The sequence below is a fragment of the Salvelinus namaycush genome, unplaced genomic scaffold (assembly GCF_016432855.1).
Source record: "Salvelinus namaycush isolate Seneca unplaced genomic scaffold, SaNama_1.0 Scaffold1457, whole genome shotgun sequence".
Lineage (NCBI taxonomy): Eukaryota > Metazoa > Chordata > Actinopteri > Salmoniformes > Salmonidae > Salvelinus > Salvelinus namaycush.
The window spans coordinates 1-14,845 of NW_024058183.1; the positions used below are offsets into that span (position 1 = coordinate 1).

Here is a 14,845-nt window from a genome sequence, read left to right on the forward strand (position 1 = left end):
TCATCAGCACACTGGTACCCCTCCACTCAGGCACACTGTACCCTCCACTTCATGCACACTGTACCCTCCACTCAGCACACTGTACCCCCTCCACTCAAGACACACTGTACCCTCCACTCCAGCACCACTGTACCCTTTTACTCAGGCAACACCTGGTTACCCTCCACTCAGCCACACTGTACCCTCCACTTCAGCACACTGTACCCTCCAACTCAGCACACTGTACCCTCTCACTCAGCACACTGTCCCTCCACTCAGCACACTGTACCCTTCACTCAGCACACTGTACCTTTACTCAGCACACTGTACCCTCCACTCAGCACACTGTACCCTCCACTCAGCACACATGTACCCTCACTCAGGCACTGTACCCTCCACTCAGCACACTGTACCCTTTACTCAGCACACTGTACCCTTCACTCAGCACACTGTACCCTCCACTCAGCACACTGTACCCTTCACTCAGCACACTGTACCCTTACTCAGCACACGTACCCTCCACTCAGCACACTGTACCCTTCACTCAGCACACCGTACCCTCCACTCAGCACCACTGTACCCCTCCACTCAGCACACTGTACCCTCCACCAGCACACTGTACCCTCCACTCAGCACACTGTACCCTCCACTCAGCACACTGTACCCTCCACTCAGCACACTGTACCTTTCACTCAGCACACTGTACCCTCCACTCATCACACTGTACCCTCCACTCAGCACACTGTACCCTCCACCCAGCACACTGTACCCTCCACTCAGCACACTGTACCCTCCACCCAGCACACTGTACCCTCCACCCAGCACACTGTACCCTCCACCCAGCACACTGTACCCTCCACTCAGCACACTGTACCCTCCACCCAGCACACTGTACCCTCCACCCAGCACACTGTACCCTTCACTCAGCACAATGTACCCTCCACTCAGCACACTGTACCCTTCACTCAGCACACTGTACCCTCCACTCAGCACACTGTACCCTCCACCCAGCACACTGTACCCTTCACTCAGCACACTGTACCCTCCACTCAGCACACTGTACCCTTCACTCAGCACACTGTACCCAGCACACTGTACCCTCCACCCAGCACACTGTACCCTCCACCCAGCACACTGTACCCTCCACCCAGCACACTGTGCCCTCCACCCAGCACACTGTACCCTCCACTCAGCACACTGTACCCTCCACCCAGCACACTGTACCCTCCACCCAGCACACTGTACCCTTCACTCAGCACACTGTACCCTCCACTCAGCACACTGTACCCTCCACTCAGCACACTGTACCCTCCACCCAGCACACTGTACCCTCCACTCAGCACACTGTACCCTCCACTCAGCACACTGTACCCTCCACTCAGCACACTGTACCCTCCACCCAGCACACTGTACCCTCCACTCAGCACACTGTACCCTCCACCCAGCACACTGTACCCTCCACTCAGCACACTGTACCCTCCACTCAGCACACTGTACCCTCCACTCAGCACACTGTACCCTCCACTCAGCACACTGTACCCTCCACTCAGCACACTGTACCCGTCACTCAGCACACTGTACCCTCCACTCAGCACACTGTACCCTCCACTCAGCACACTGTACCCTTTACTCAGCACACTGTACCCTCCACTCAGCACACTGTACCCTCCACTCAGCACACTGTACCCTCCACCCAGCACACTGTACCCTCCACTCAGCACACTGTACCCTCCACTCAGCACACTGTACCCTCCACTCAGCACACTGTACCCTCCACTCAGCACACTGTACCCTCCACTCAGCACACTGTACCCTCCACTCAGCACACTGTACCCTCCACTCAGCACACTGTACCCTTCACTCAGCACACTGTACCCTCCACTCAGCACACTGTACCCTCCACTCAGCACACTGTACCCTTTCACTCAGCACACTGTACCCTCCACTCAGCACACTGTACCCTCCACTCAGCACAACTGTACCCTTTACTCAGCACACTGTACCCTCCACTCAGCACACTGTACCCTCCACTCAGCACACTGTACCCTTCACTCAGCACACTGTACCCTCCACTCAGCACACTGTACCCTCCACTCAGCACACTGTACCCTCCACTCAGCACACTGTACCCTCCACTCAGCACACTGTACCCTTCACTCAGCACACTGTACCCTCCACTCAGCACACTGTACCCTTCACTAAGTGTGGAAGGCACCTCTGACCTGTCATCAAGCTTGTAAACAACCTTCTTCATTAGTCAACTACTTCTATAGAGCACAGGATGCATTTACAGTCATATCACATACCTTCTTCATTAGTCAACTACTTCTATAGAGCACAGGATGCATTTACAGTCATATCACATATCACAACTACTTCTATAGAGGATGCATTTACAGTCATATCACATTGTCTCATGCAGTCTATACACAAGTTAGGGAATAAAACACACACACACACACACACACACACACACACACACACACACACACACACACACACACACACACACACACACACACACACACACACACGTGCACCCCCGTGTGAGTTTTGTTAATTTGTTAATCCATCTGAAAGTGATCCCTGTCAGTGTTCAGAGGTGAGTGAGAACGTGTTGATGAACGCCTCCTAAATGACGAGTGGGTTCGGCAGCGCGCGGACACCCGACACCTCTGCTGTGTGTGTGTGTGTGTGTGTGTGTGTGTGTGTGTGTGTGTGTGTGTGTGTGTGTGTGTGTGTGTGTGTGTGTGTGTGTGTGTGTGTGTGTGTGTGTGTGTGTAAGAAGCTAGGCCACAGCTGCGTACAGCTGCCTGTGAGAGGCTCTGACAAGCCATGGAGACAAGCAGGCTGGACCACAGTGCAGTTACAGGCTACAGAGACACACACACACACCACGTGCACACACACATATGCATGCAAAACCCACACACACACACACACACACACACACACACACACACACACACACACACACACACACACAGACAATCAGTCAGAGCTCAGTACTCCAGACACACTTCAGGTCCCAGCCCCAGAGAACAACAGTCAGAGCTCAGTACTCCAGACACACTTCAGGTCCCAGCCCCAGAGAACAACAGTCAGAAGCTCCTGGTATCTCATCATTATGATGGTTATTTGTTTTCCTCCAGGAAGACAACAAGATAACGAGGTCATTGCTAAATGTTAGAATGTAGAAAACAAGTTTTGGGGAAATACAAGCCTCTAAATGCTTTCTAATGATAAGCAGAGGAAGTCTGTTGGAGGAAGTAGACAGGCTGGATTTAGACACAGTGCTATGTCTGTTGTTCTCTCTTTAGAAGACGAAGAAGAGGAAGGAAGTTATGACAGTGACGAAGGACAAGACATCAAAGCACAACCCTCCCGAGACGTCTCTTCATGCTCCACTGTGACTGGTCCATCCCCCTCGTCTGTCGTCAAGCTGGAGGCCAATCAGAAAGCCCGGAACAAAAAAGAGAGGCAGGAGCTTTACGGTAAGAAGACAGGCTTGGTGTGTGTGTGTGTGTGTGTGTGTGTGTGTGTGTGTGTGTGTGTGTGTGTGTGTGTGTGTGTGTGTGTGTGTGTGTGTGTGTGTGTGTGTGTGTGTGTGTGTGTGTGTGTGTGTGGGTGGGTGTGTGTGTGTGTGTGTGTGTGTCTGTGTGTGTGTGTGTGTGTGTGTGTGTGTGAGAGAGAGAGTTACGCTACTTAATTTCTGTCACCAAAATTAAGAATCTCAATAACATTGGTCAGCTTTGACATGTTTACAATGTTTACTAAATATTTGTCATACACAAATACTGATGCTCACAAGGTACATGGTACTATAAACATCTATATCCCCTAAAATATATATATATTATAATTATAATCATCTCCAGGAGAAGCATCTGTTTTGTTTTAGTCTGTGGGGTCGTTACTGGTCTACAATCTTCTCTAATTCCTGATTGAGAGAAAAGAGAGAAAAGAGAAAGGACCACTGGTTCAGGACTGATAATATACAATATCTGTTAGTCGGTACCACATCAACTTTTAGTTCCTACCTTACAAATTCAGAGAGCACATTGACTCCCCTATCACTGACTCTCTACACTCGTACCTGTCTACCACTGACCCTCTACACTCATACCTGTCTACCACTGCACCTCTACACTCGTACCTGTCTACCACTGACCCTCTACACTCATACCTGTCTACCACTGCCCTCTACACTCATACCTGTCTACCACTGACCCTCTACACTCGTACCTGTCTACCACTGCCCCTCTACACTCATACCTGTCTACCACTGCACCTCTACACTCGTACCTGTCTACCACTGACCCTCTACACTCATACCTGTCTACCACTGCCCTCTACACTCATACCTGTCTACCACTGACCCTCTACACTCATACCTGTCTATCACTGACCCTCTACACTCATACCTGTCTACCACTGACCCTCTACACTCATACCTGTCTACCACTGACCCTCTACACTCATACCTGTCTACCACTGACCCTCTACACTCATACCTGTCTACCACTGACCATCTACACTCATACCTGTCTACCACTGCCCCTCTACACTCATACCTGTCTACCACTGACCCTCTACACTCATACCTGTCTACCACTGCCCCTCTACACTCATACCTGTCTACCACTGACCCTCTACACTCATACCTGTCTACCACTGACCCTCTACACTCATACCTGTCTACCACTGCCCCTCTACACTCGTACCTGTCTACCACTGCCCCTCTACACTCGTACCTGTCTACCACTGCCCCTCTACACTCGTACCTGTCTACCACTGACCCTCTACACTCATACCTGTCTACCACTGACCCTCTACACTCATACCTGTCTACCACTGACCCTCTACACTCATACCTGTCTACCACTGACCCTCTACACTCATACCTGTCTACCACTGCCCCTCTACACTCATACCTGTCTACCACTGCCCCTCTACACTCATACCTGTCTACCACTGACCCTCTACACTCATACCTGTCTACCACTGACCCTCTACACTCATACCTGTCTACCACTACCCCTCTACACTCATACCTGTCTACCACTGCACCTCTACACTCGTACCTGTCTACCACTGTACCTCTACACTCGTACCTGTCTACCACTGACCCTCTACACTCATACCTGTCTACCACTGCACCTCTACACTCATACCTGTCTACCACTGCACCTCTACACTCGTACCTGTCTACCACTGCACCTCTACACTCGTACCTGTCTACCACTGACCCTCTACACTCATACCTGTCTACCACTGACCCTCTACACTCATACCTGTCTACCACTACCCCTCTACACTCATACCTGTCTACCACTGCACCTCTACACTCGTACCTGTCTACCACTGTACCTCTACACTCATACCTGTCTACCACTGACCCTCTACACTCATACCTGTCTACCACTGCACCTCTACACTCATACCTGTCTACCACTGCACCTCTACACTCGTACCTGTCTACCACTGCACCTCTACACTCGTACCAGTCTACCACTGCCCCTCTACACTCGTACCTGTCTACCACTGCCCCTCTACACTCATACCTGTCTACCACTGCCCCTCTACACTCGTACCTGTCTACCACTAACCATCTACACTCATACCTGTCTACCACTGACCCTCTACACTCGTACCTGTCTACCACTGCACCTCTACACTCATACCTGTCTACCACTGCCCCTCTACACTCGTACCTGTCTACCACTGACCCTCTACACTCATACCTGTCTACCACTGCCCCTCTACACTCGTACCAGTCTACCACTGCCCCTCTACACTCGTACCTGTCTACCACTAACCATCTACACTCATACCTGTCTACCGCTGCCCCTCTACACTCGTACCTGTCTACCACTGCCCCTCTACACTCATACCTGTCTACCACTGACCCTCTACACTCGTACCTGTCTACCACTAACCATCTACACTCATACCTGTCTACCACTGACCATCTACACTCATACCTGTCTACCACTGACCCTCTACACTCATACCTGTCTACCACTGACCCTCTACACTCGTACCTGTCTACCATTAACCATCTACACTCATACCTGTCTACCACTGACCATCTACACTCATACCTGCCTACCACTGCCCCTCTACACTCATACCTGTCTACCACTGACCCTCTACACTCGTACCTGTCTACCATTAACCATCTACACTCGTACCTGTCTACCACTGCCCCTCTACACTCATACCTGTCTACCACTGCACCTCTACACTCATACCTGTCTACCACTGCACCTCTACACTCATACCTGTCTACCACTGCCCCTCTACACTCATACCTGTCTACCACTGCCCCTCTACACTCGTACCTGTCTACCACTGCACCACTGCCCCTCTACACTCGTACCTGTCTACCACTGCCCCTCTACACTCATACCTGTCTACCACTGCCCCTCTACACTCGTACCTGTCTACCACTGCACCACTGCCCCTCTACACTCATACCTGTCTACCACTGCCCCTCTACACTCGTACCTGTCTACCACTGCCCCTCTACACTCATACCTGTCTACCACTGACCCTCTACACTCGTACCTGTCTACCACTGCACCTCTACACTCGTACCTGTCTACCACTGACCCTCTACACTCGTACCTGTCTACCACTGCCCCTCTACACTCGTACCTGTCTACCACTGCCCCTCTACACTCGTACCAGTCTACCACTGCCCCTCTACACTCGTACCTGTCTACCACTAACCATCTACACTCATACCTGTCTACCGCTGCCCCTCTACACTCGTACCTGTCTACCACTGCCCCTCTACACTCATACCTGTCTACCACTGACCCTCTACACTCGTACCTGTCTACCACTAACCATCTACACTCATACCTGTCTACCACTGACCATCTACACTCATACCTGTCTACCACTGACCCTCTACACTCATACCTGTCTACCACTGACCCTCTACACTCATACCTGTCTACCACTGACCCTCTACACTCATACCTGTCTACCACTGACCCTGTACACTCATACCTGTCTACCACTGACCCTCTACACTCGTACCTGTCTACCACTAACCATCTACACTCATACCTGTCTACCGCTGCCCCTCTACACTCGTACCTGTCTACCACTGCCCCTCTACACTCGTACCTGTCTACCACTGACCATCTACACTCATACCTGTCTACCACTGACCCTCTACACTCATACCTGTCTACCACTGACCCTCTACACTCATACCTGTCTACCACTGACCCTCTACACTCATACCTGTCTACCACTGACCCTGTACACTCATACCTGTCTACCACTGACCCTCTACACTCATACCTGTCTACCACTGACCCTGTACACTCATACCTGTCTACCACTGACCCTCTACACTCATACCTGTCTACCACTGACCCTGTACACTCATACCTGTCTACCACTGACCCTCTACACTCGTACCTGTCTACCACTGCCCCTCTACACTCATACCTGTCTACCACTGACCCTCTACACTCATACCTGTCTACCACTGCCCCTCTACACTCGTACCTGTCTACCACTGACCCTCTATACTCATACCTGTCTTTTCTTCCTGGCACTGATTTTACAGATTGTGGTTGTTTTGAGGAACTTGCAACGACTGTAATATGAGGTTATTTTACCTTTAGTTGAAGCACTAATTGGATTGTAAGTCACACTGAATTAGAATGCTAAATGACTAAAATACTAAATGTAGTATTACTAAATATAATTCTCGATTGAACCATGCAGGTTCCCAGAGTCTGTCCGGGGCAGAGGGAGAGGTGAAGGTGAGGAAGAGGGCCCCCTGTAGGCTTGGCATGGTCACTGCAGCCAAGAAGCACCCAGAGTACCAGGACCAGTCAGAGGGGGTGAGGAGGGCCGGTGGACCCAGGCCCCAGGAGCCTCGCCGGGAGAGCCTAGGGACCAGGGGCAGCCTCTACCGGAGGACCATGGGGCCGGTCACCTTCCCCACCACCAGTGAGAGGCTGAAGAGGGCCACACGCAAGAGCACCATGCTGAGGGGACCCATTAACAAGGTTAGTGTTGCTTGGCGAGTACAGCTTCCTCCTGTTTCGGCTCATACTAAGGCTCTAACCCAGGACCTCTGCCTCACAAACACACCTGACCGCCCTCCTGAAGCGTCTTACCCAGTCGCTCCAGAGAAAAGCTAGCTATTCACAGGGTCCTAGAGATCAGGATTATTCAGTCATTGATATGCACCTGAGTGGTTTGTATGTGATGTATGGAATCAGTCCAGGTGAAGTTTCCCCAAGTACAGTGGTGGAAAAAGTCCTCAATTGTCATACTTGAGTAAAAGTAAAGATACCTTAATAGAAAATGACTCAAGTTAAAGTGAAAGTCACCCAGTAGAATACTACTTGAGTAAAAGTCAAAAAGTATTTGGTTTTAAATGTACTTGAGTATCAAAAGTAACTGGAATTGCTAATATATATATATTTAAGTATCAAAAGTAAAAGTCTAAATCGTTTAAAATTCCTAATATTAAGAAAATCATCCGGCACAATCTTCTGTTTTTAAAATGTACGGATAGCCAGGGGCACACTCCAATACTCAGACATCATTTACAAACTAAGCATGTGTGTTTAGTGAGTCCACCAGATCAGAGGCAGTAGGGATGACCAGGGATGTTCTCTTCATAAGTGTGTGAATTCGACCATTTTCCTGTCCTGCTAAGCATTCAAAATGTGGTTGTTTTGGGTGTCAGGGAAAATGTATGGAGTAAAAAATACATAATTTTCTTTAGGAATGTAGTGAATTAAAAGTAAAAGTTGTCAAAAATATAAATAGTAAAGTAAAGATACCCCAAAAAACAACTTAAGTACTTTACACCAATTCCTAGGTACAGATCTAGGATCAGCTTCCCTTATCCAAATCCTAACCTTAACCAGTGGAGGAAAATGCAAAACTGAACCAAGTTACAATGACACAACGTCAACCTCTTGTTGAAGTTAACCAAGAGTGTGATATACTCTTAGAAAAAAGGGTTCCAAAAGGGTTCTTCGGCTGTCCCCATAGAAGAACCCTCTGGGGTTCCATGTAGAACGCTCTGTGGCAGGGGTTCTACATAGAACCCAAAAGGGTCTATCTGGAACCAAAAAGGGTTCTTCAAAGGGTTCTCCTATGGGGACAGCCAAAAAAAACTAGAATTTAGAATTTAGACAATTACACAACTTCAATCTGTAACTCGATCTCTCACATAACCATGACATAACCTGACGCCTTTCTCTCCTCACACTGGGATGATTCATACTGTAGCGCTAACTAGCCATGGAGAGATCCACACACACACACGCACACATGCTCACACGCACACACACACACTCGCACACTCATTTACTCACTCACTCACACCTCTCTTCCTGGTCACATGTCACAGAGGAGAAGTTGCTGGTCAGGCGGTGTCCAATCACCTCAGAGTGACGACAACACTTGCAGGGGGAGGAGGATCCGAAACAAACAGGTAATCAGAATCACTCAATCAGCCCTCATTGCTCAACTCTAACCTCTAACCTTTCATTTGGCTGATCTGATTTGCCATTGGTAGGTCCTACATTCGTAGGCTATATGACGCTATATGTATGTACCGGTATGTCAAAGCATTTAGCATCTGACAGCCTGGAATTCAAAGTGATGTGCTCTATCACCATGGATATAGTACCAGGCCACATCCCACTCCCTCCCTGCTGAGTAACTGTGTGAAGGGGGTTGGGGGGCAGGAAATGGGGGGATTGGGGGAGTGTGGATCGCACCTTCTTATGTGGAAGAGTGAAACTATGTCAGGGAAAATGACTACCTCCAGGGGACAAACTGTACATGTAGTGTTTAGTGTCAATCTCTGAGTTACATGCTAACTAACTAACTCTCTCTCTCTCCCCCCCCCCAGCCCAAGGGCCGTGCAGTGAGCCGTCTACTAGAGAGCATGGCGGCGGACGAGGGCTTTCAGATGGACGAGGATGATAGCAGCTTCTCCGAGGGGGATGAGGACAGTAACCCGTCATACCCTCACAACCCCAGGAGTCCACTAGGTGAGGAGGGAACACAGTCACTCACAGTTTTGTGTTACTATCCTTGTGGGGACCAAATAATTGATTCCCATCCAAAATCCTATTTCCCTAACCTCTAACCATAACCTTAACTTAACCCTAACTGTAACCCTAAATGTAACCTTAACTACAAACCTCTAATCTGAATTCTAACCCTAAACGTAACCCCTAAGGCTAAAATAGCATTTTTCCTCGTGGGGACCGGAAAATCTACCCACTTGTCTGAATTTTCCTCGTTTTACTATCCTTGTGAGGACTTCTGATTACCACAACATAAGTTAAACACACACACACACACACACACACACACACACACACACACACACACACACACACACACACACACACACACACACACACACACACACACACACACACACACACACACACACAAACAAGATAGAAGGGAACAAATATGCACTTCCATACACACTGTTGATGTGTGCTGTCTTTCATTAAATGATTGTGTACGCCTTACCCAGCAGCCCCCAGCTGTGTCCTGACCCAACAGCTGCTGACAGATGGACTCAGGGTGCTGATCTCCAAGGAGGATGAACTTCTGTACGCAGCCCGGGTCCACACACTGGAGCTGCCTGACATGTAACTATACCTTTACATTTCAGTCATTTAGCAGACACTCTTATCCAGAGCAACTTACACTAGTGAGTGCACACACACACACACACACACACACACACACACACATACACACACACACACACACTATATACAGTATCAGCCACTACTACCTCAGTGGCTGGGAGCCATGGTTGGTCTTCTCTGCAGTGAGTGACTCAGTGTTGGCATCTTAGCCTCTCACTCCAGAAGGAGTCCACACACCCCCTGCAGAGCTCTCTCTCTTCCTTACACTCTCATTCTTTCTCCCTCTCTCTCCTCCTCCTCCTCCTCCTCTCTCTCCTCCTCCTCCTCCCTCTCTCTCCTCCTCCTCTCTCTCTGTTACATAACTCCATGTCTTCTCTCACCCAGCTCACACTGAGCAGAAGAGTGTCGATAATGCTGCTCCGGCAGCAGGCAATAAAAAGTGGAACGGAGGAGTGGGACAGTGACACGTGAAACCAGGCATAATACCCAAACAGCTGAAAATAGTTTTCTCTCTCTGCTCTTCCTCTCTTTCTCTCCCTCTCCCTTCCTCTTCCTCCCTCTCTTCCTCTTCCCCTCTCTATCTCCATTCCTTTCTCTCTCCCTTCCTCTTCCTCTCTCTCTCTCTTCCTCTCTCTCTTCCTCTTCCCCTCTATCTCCATTCCCCTCTCTCTCTCTCTCTCTCTCTCTCTCTCTCTCTCTCTCTCTCTCTCTCTCTCTCTCTCTCTCTCTCTCTCTCTCTCTCTCTCTCTCTCTCTCTCTCTCTCTCTCTCTCTCTCTCTCTCTCTCTCTCTCTCTCTCTCTCTCTCTCTCTCTCTCTCTCTCTCTCTCTCTCTCTCTCTCCTCTTTCTCCTCTTTCTCAATCTCCAGCTACAGCATTGTTATTGACGGGGAGAGAGGAAACCGCCCCAGAATCTACTCACTGGAGCAACTGCTGCAGGAAGCGGTGAGTTCAGTTCCTACCCCCTCTTTAGAAAACAATAGTTCCCCCCACACCCAGACCTCTGGGATGTGGCCACGCTGGACTAACCCGCTCTGGATCCTCCTCAATCCCTCTCCCTTCCCTCCTCTCCTCTACTGTCCTCTCCTCGTCTCTACTCTACTGTCCTCTCCTCTCCTCTCCTCTACTGTCCTCTACTATCCTATCCTCTGCTGTTCTCTCCTCTCCTCTACTCTCCTCTACTGTCCTCTCCTCTTCTCTAGTGTCCTCTACTATCCTGTCCTCTGCTGTCCTCTCCTCTACTGTCCTCTCCTCTACTGTCCTCTACTGTCCTCTACTATCCTGTCCTCTGCTGTCCTCTCCTCTTCTCTAGTGTCCTCTACTATCCTGTCCTCTGCTGTCCTCTCCTCTACTGTCCTCTCCTCTACTGTCCTCTACTATCCTGTCCTCTGCTGTCCTCTCCTCTACTGTCCTCTCCTCTACTGTCCTCTACTGTCCTCTCCTCTACTGTCCTCTCCTCTACTATCCTCTACTGTCCTCTCCTCTACTGTCCTCTACTGTCCTCTCCTCTACTGTCCTCTCCTCTACTGTCCTCTCCTCTACTGTCCTCTACTGTCCTCTTCTCTACTGTCCTCTCCTCTACTGTCCTCTACTGTCCTCTACTGTCCTCTCCTCTACTGTCCTCTACTGTCCTCTCCTCTACTGTCCTCTCCTCTACTGTCCTCTACTGTCCTCTCCTCTACTGTCCTCCCCTCTACTGTCCTCTCCTCTACTGTCCTCTACTGTCCTCTCCTTTACTGTCCTCTCCTCTACTGTCCTCTCCTCTACTGTCCTCTACTGTCCTCTCCTTTACTGTCCTCTCCTCTACTGTCCTCCCCTCTACTGTCCTCCCCTCTACTGTCCTCCCCTCTACTGTCCTCTACCCTCTTTGAGTTTCTGTGCCCGTGTGTGTGTACGTTAAACCAAGTCACTGTGTAGGGATAATCCCTCTAGCACCTGCTCCATACATGTTTTGTGTCGTAATGGGAGACGACGCAGACTTCCCCTCCTGGTAACACAGGCTGCCCATACTGATGGAGACACAGTCTGCCCATACTGATGGAGACACAGGCTGCCCATACTGATGGACACACAGGCTCATACTGATGGAAACACAGGCTGCCCATACTGATGGAGACACAGGCTGCCCATACTGATGGAGACACAGGCTGCCCATACTGATGGAGACACAGGCTGCCCATACTGATGGAGACACAGGCTGCCCATACTGATGGAGACACAGGCTGCCCATACTGATGGAGACACAGGCTGCCCATACTGATGAAGACACAGGCTGCCCATACTGATGGAGACACAGGCTGCCTATACTGATGGAGACACAGGCTGCCCATACTGATGGAGACACAGTCTGCCCATACTGATGGAGACACAGTCTGCCCATACTGATGGAGACACAGTCTGCCCATACTGATGGAGACACAGGCTGCCTATACTGATGGAGACACAGTCTGCCCATACTGATGGAGACACAGTCTGCCCATACTGATGGAGACACAGGCTGCCTATACTGATGGAGACACAGTCTGCCCATACTGATGGAGACACAGTCTGCCCATACTGATGGAGACACAGGCTGCCTATACTGATGGAGACACAGTCTGCCCATACTGATGGAGACACAGGCTGCCTATACTGATGGAGACACAGTCTGCCCATACTGATGGAGACACAGTCTGCCCATACTGATGGAGACACAGTCTGCCCATACTGATGGAGACACAGGCTGCCTATACTGATGGAGACACAGGCTGCCTATACTGATGGAGACACAGTCTGCCCATACTGATGGAGACACAGTCTGCCCATACTGATGGAGACACAGTCTGCCCATACTGATGGAGACACAGTCTGCCCATACTGATGGAGACACAGTCTGCCCATACTGATGGAGACACAGGCTGCCCATACTGATGGAGACACAGGCTGCCCATACTGATGGACACACAGTCTGCCCATACTGATGGACACACAGTCTGCCCATACTGATGGAGACACAGGCTGCCCATACTGATGGAGACACAGTCTGCCCATACTGATGGAGACACAGGCTGCCCATACTGATGGAGACACAGGCTGCCCATACTGATGGAGACACAGTCTGCCCATACTGATGGAGACACAGGCTGCCCATACTGATGGAGACACAGGCTGCCCATACTGATGGAGACACAGGCTGCCTATACTGATGGAAACACAGGCTGCCCATACTGATGGAGACACAGTCTGCCCATACTGATGGAAACACAGGCTGCCCATACTGATGGAGACACAGTCTGCCCATACTGATGGAAACACAGGCTGCCCATACTGATGGAGACACAGGCTGCCCATACTGATGGAGACACAGTCTGCCCATACTGATGGAGACACAGGCTCATACTGATGGAGACACAGGCTGCCCATACTGATGGAAACACAGGCTGCCCATACTGATGGAGACACAGTCTGCCCATACTGATGGAAACACAGGCTGCCCATACTGATGGAGACACAGGCTGCCCATACTGATGGAGACACAGTCTGCCCATACTGATGGAGACACAGGCTGCCCATACTGATGGAGACACAGGCTGCCCATACTGATGGAGACACAGTCTGCCCATACTGATGGAGACACAGTCTGCCCATACTGATGGAGACACAGGCTCATACTGATGGAGACACAGTCTGCCCATACTGATGGAAACACAGGCTGCGCATACTGATGGAAACACAGGCTGCCCATACTGATGGAGACACAGTCTGCCCATACTGATGGAGACACAGGCTGCCCATACTGATGGAGACACAGTCTGCCCATACTGATGGAGACACAGTCTGCCCATACTGATGGAGACACAGTCTGCCCATACTGATGGAGACACAGTCTGCCCATACTGATGGAGACACAGGCTGCCCATACTGATGGAGACACAGTCTGCCCATACTGATGGAGACACAGTCTGCCCATACTGATGGAGACACAGGCTGCCCATACTGATGGAGACACAGTCTGCCCATACTGATGGAGACACAGGCTGCCTATACTGATGGAGACACAGGCTGCCCATAGTGATGGAGACACAGGCTGCCCATACTGATGGAGACATAGTCTGCCCATACTGATGGACACATAGGCTCATACTGATGGAGACACAGGCTGCCCATACTGATGGAGACATAGTCTGCCCATACTGATGGACACACAGGCTCATACTGA

General features: G+C 50.3%; 2 protein-coding genes across 2 annotated transcripts in view; one reads left to right on the forward strand and one right to left on the reverse strand.

Moving 5' to 3' along the window:
• Window positions 1-581: 581 nt before the first annotated feature.
• Window positions 582-2,233, reverse strand: LOC120036734 (shematrin-like protein 2; the record flags this gene model as incomplete). Its single annotated transcript, XM_038983105.1, has 3 exons — window positions 1,983-2,233; window positions 1,099-1,890; window positions 582-1,057 (listed from the first exon to the last, which is right to left on the reverse strand). Coding segments are annotated over exons 1-3 (1,519 nt in total), but the record flags the coding sequence as incomplete, so codon positions are not given.
• Window positions 2,234-2,614: 381 nt separating this feature from the next.
• The window catches only part of LOC120036735 (BAH and coiled-coil domain-containing protein 1-like), a 31,750-nt gene continuing 19,519 nt past the window's right edge, over window positions 2,615-14,845 (forward strand). Inside the window, exons 1-7 of the mRNA XM_038983106.1 lie at window positions 2,615-2,621; window positions 3,300-3,473; window positions 7,732-8,018; window positions 9,380-9,463; window positions 9,887-10,028; window positions 10,529-10,646; window positions 11,517-11,592. Of these exons, the coding sequence (XP_038839034.1) occupies window positions 2,615-2,621; window positions 3,300-3,473; window positions 7,732-8,018; window positions 9,380-9,463; window positions 9,887-10,028; window positions 10,529-10,646; window positions 11,517-11,592 (888 nt within the window). The remainder of the gene's footprint in view (window positions 2,622-3,299; window positions 3,474-7,731; window positions 8,019-9,379; window positions 9,464-9,886; window positions 10,029-10,528; window positions 10,647-11,516; window positions 11,593-14,845) is intronic.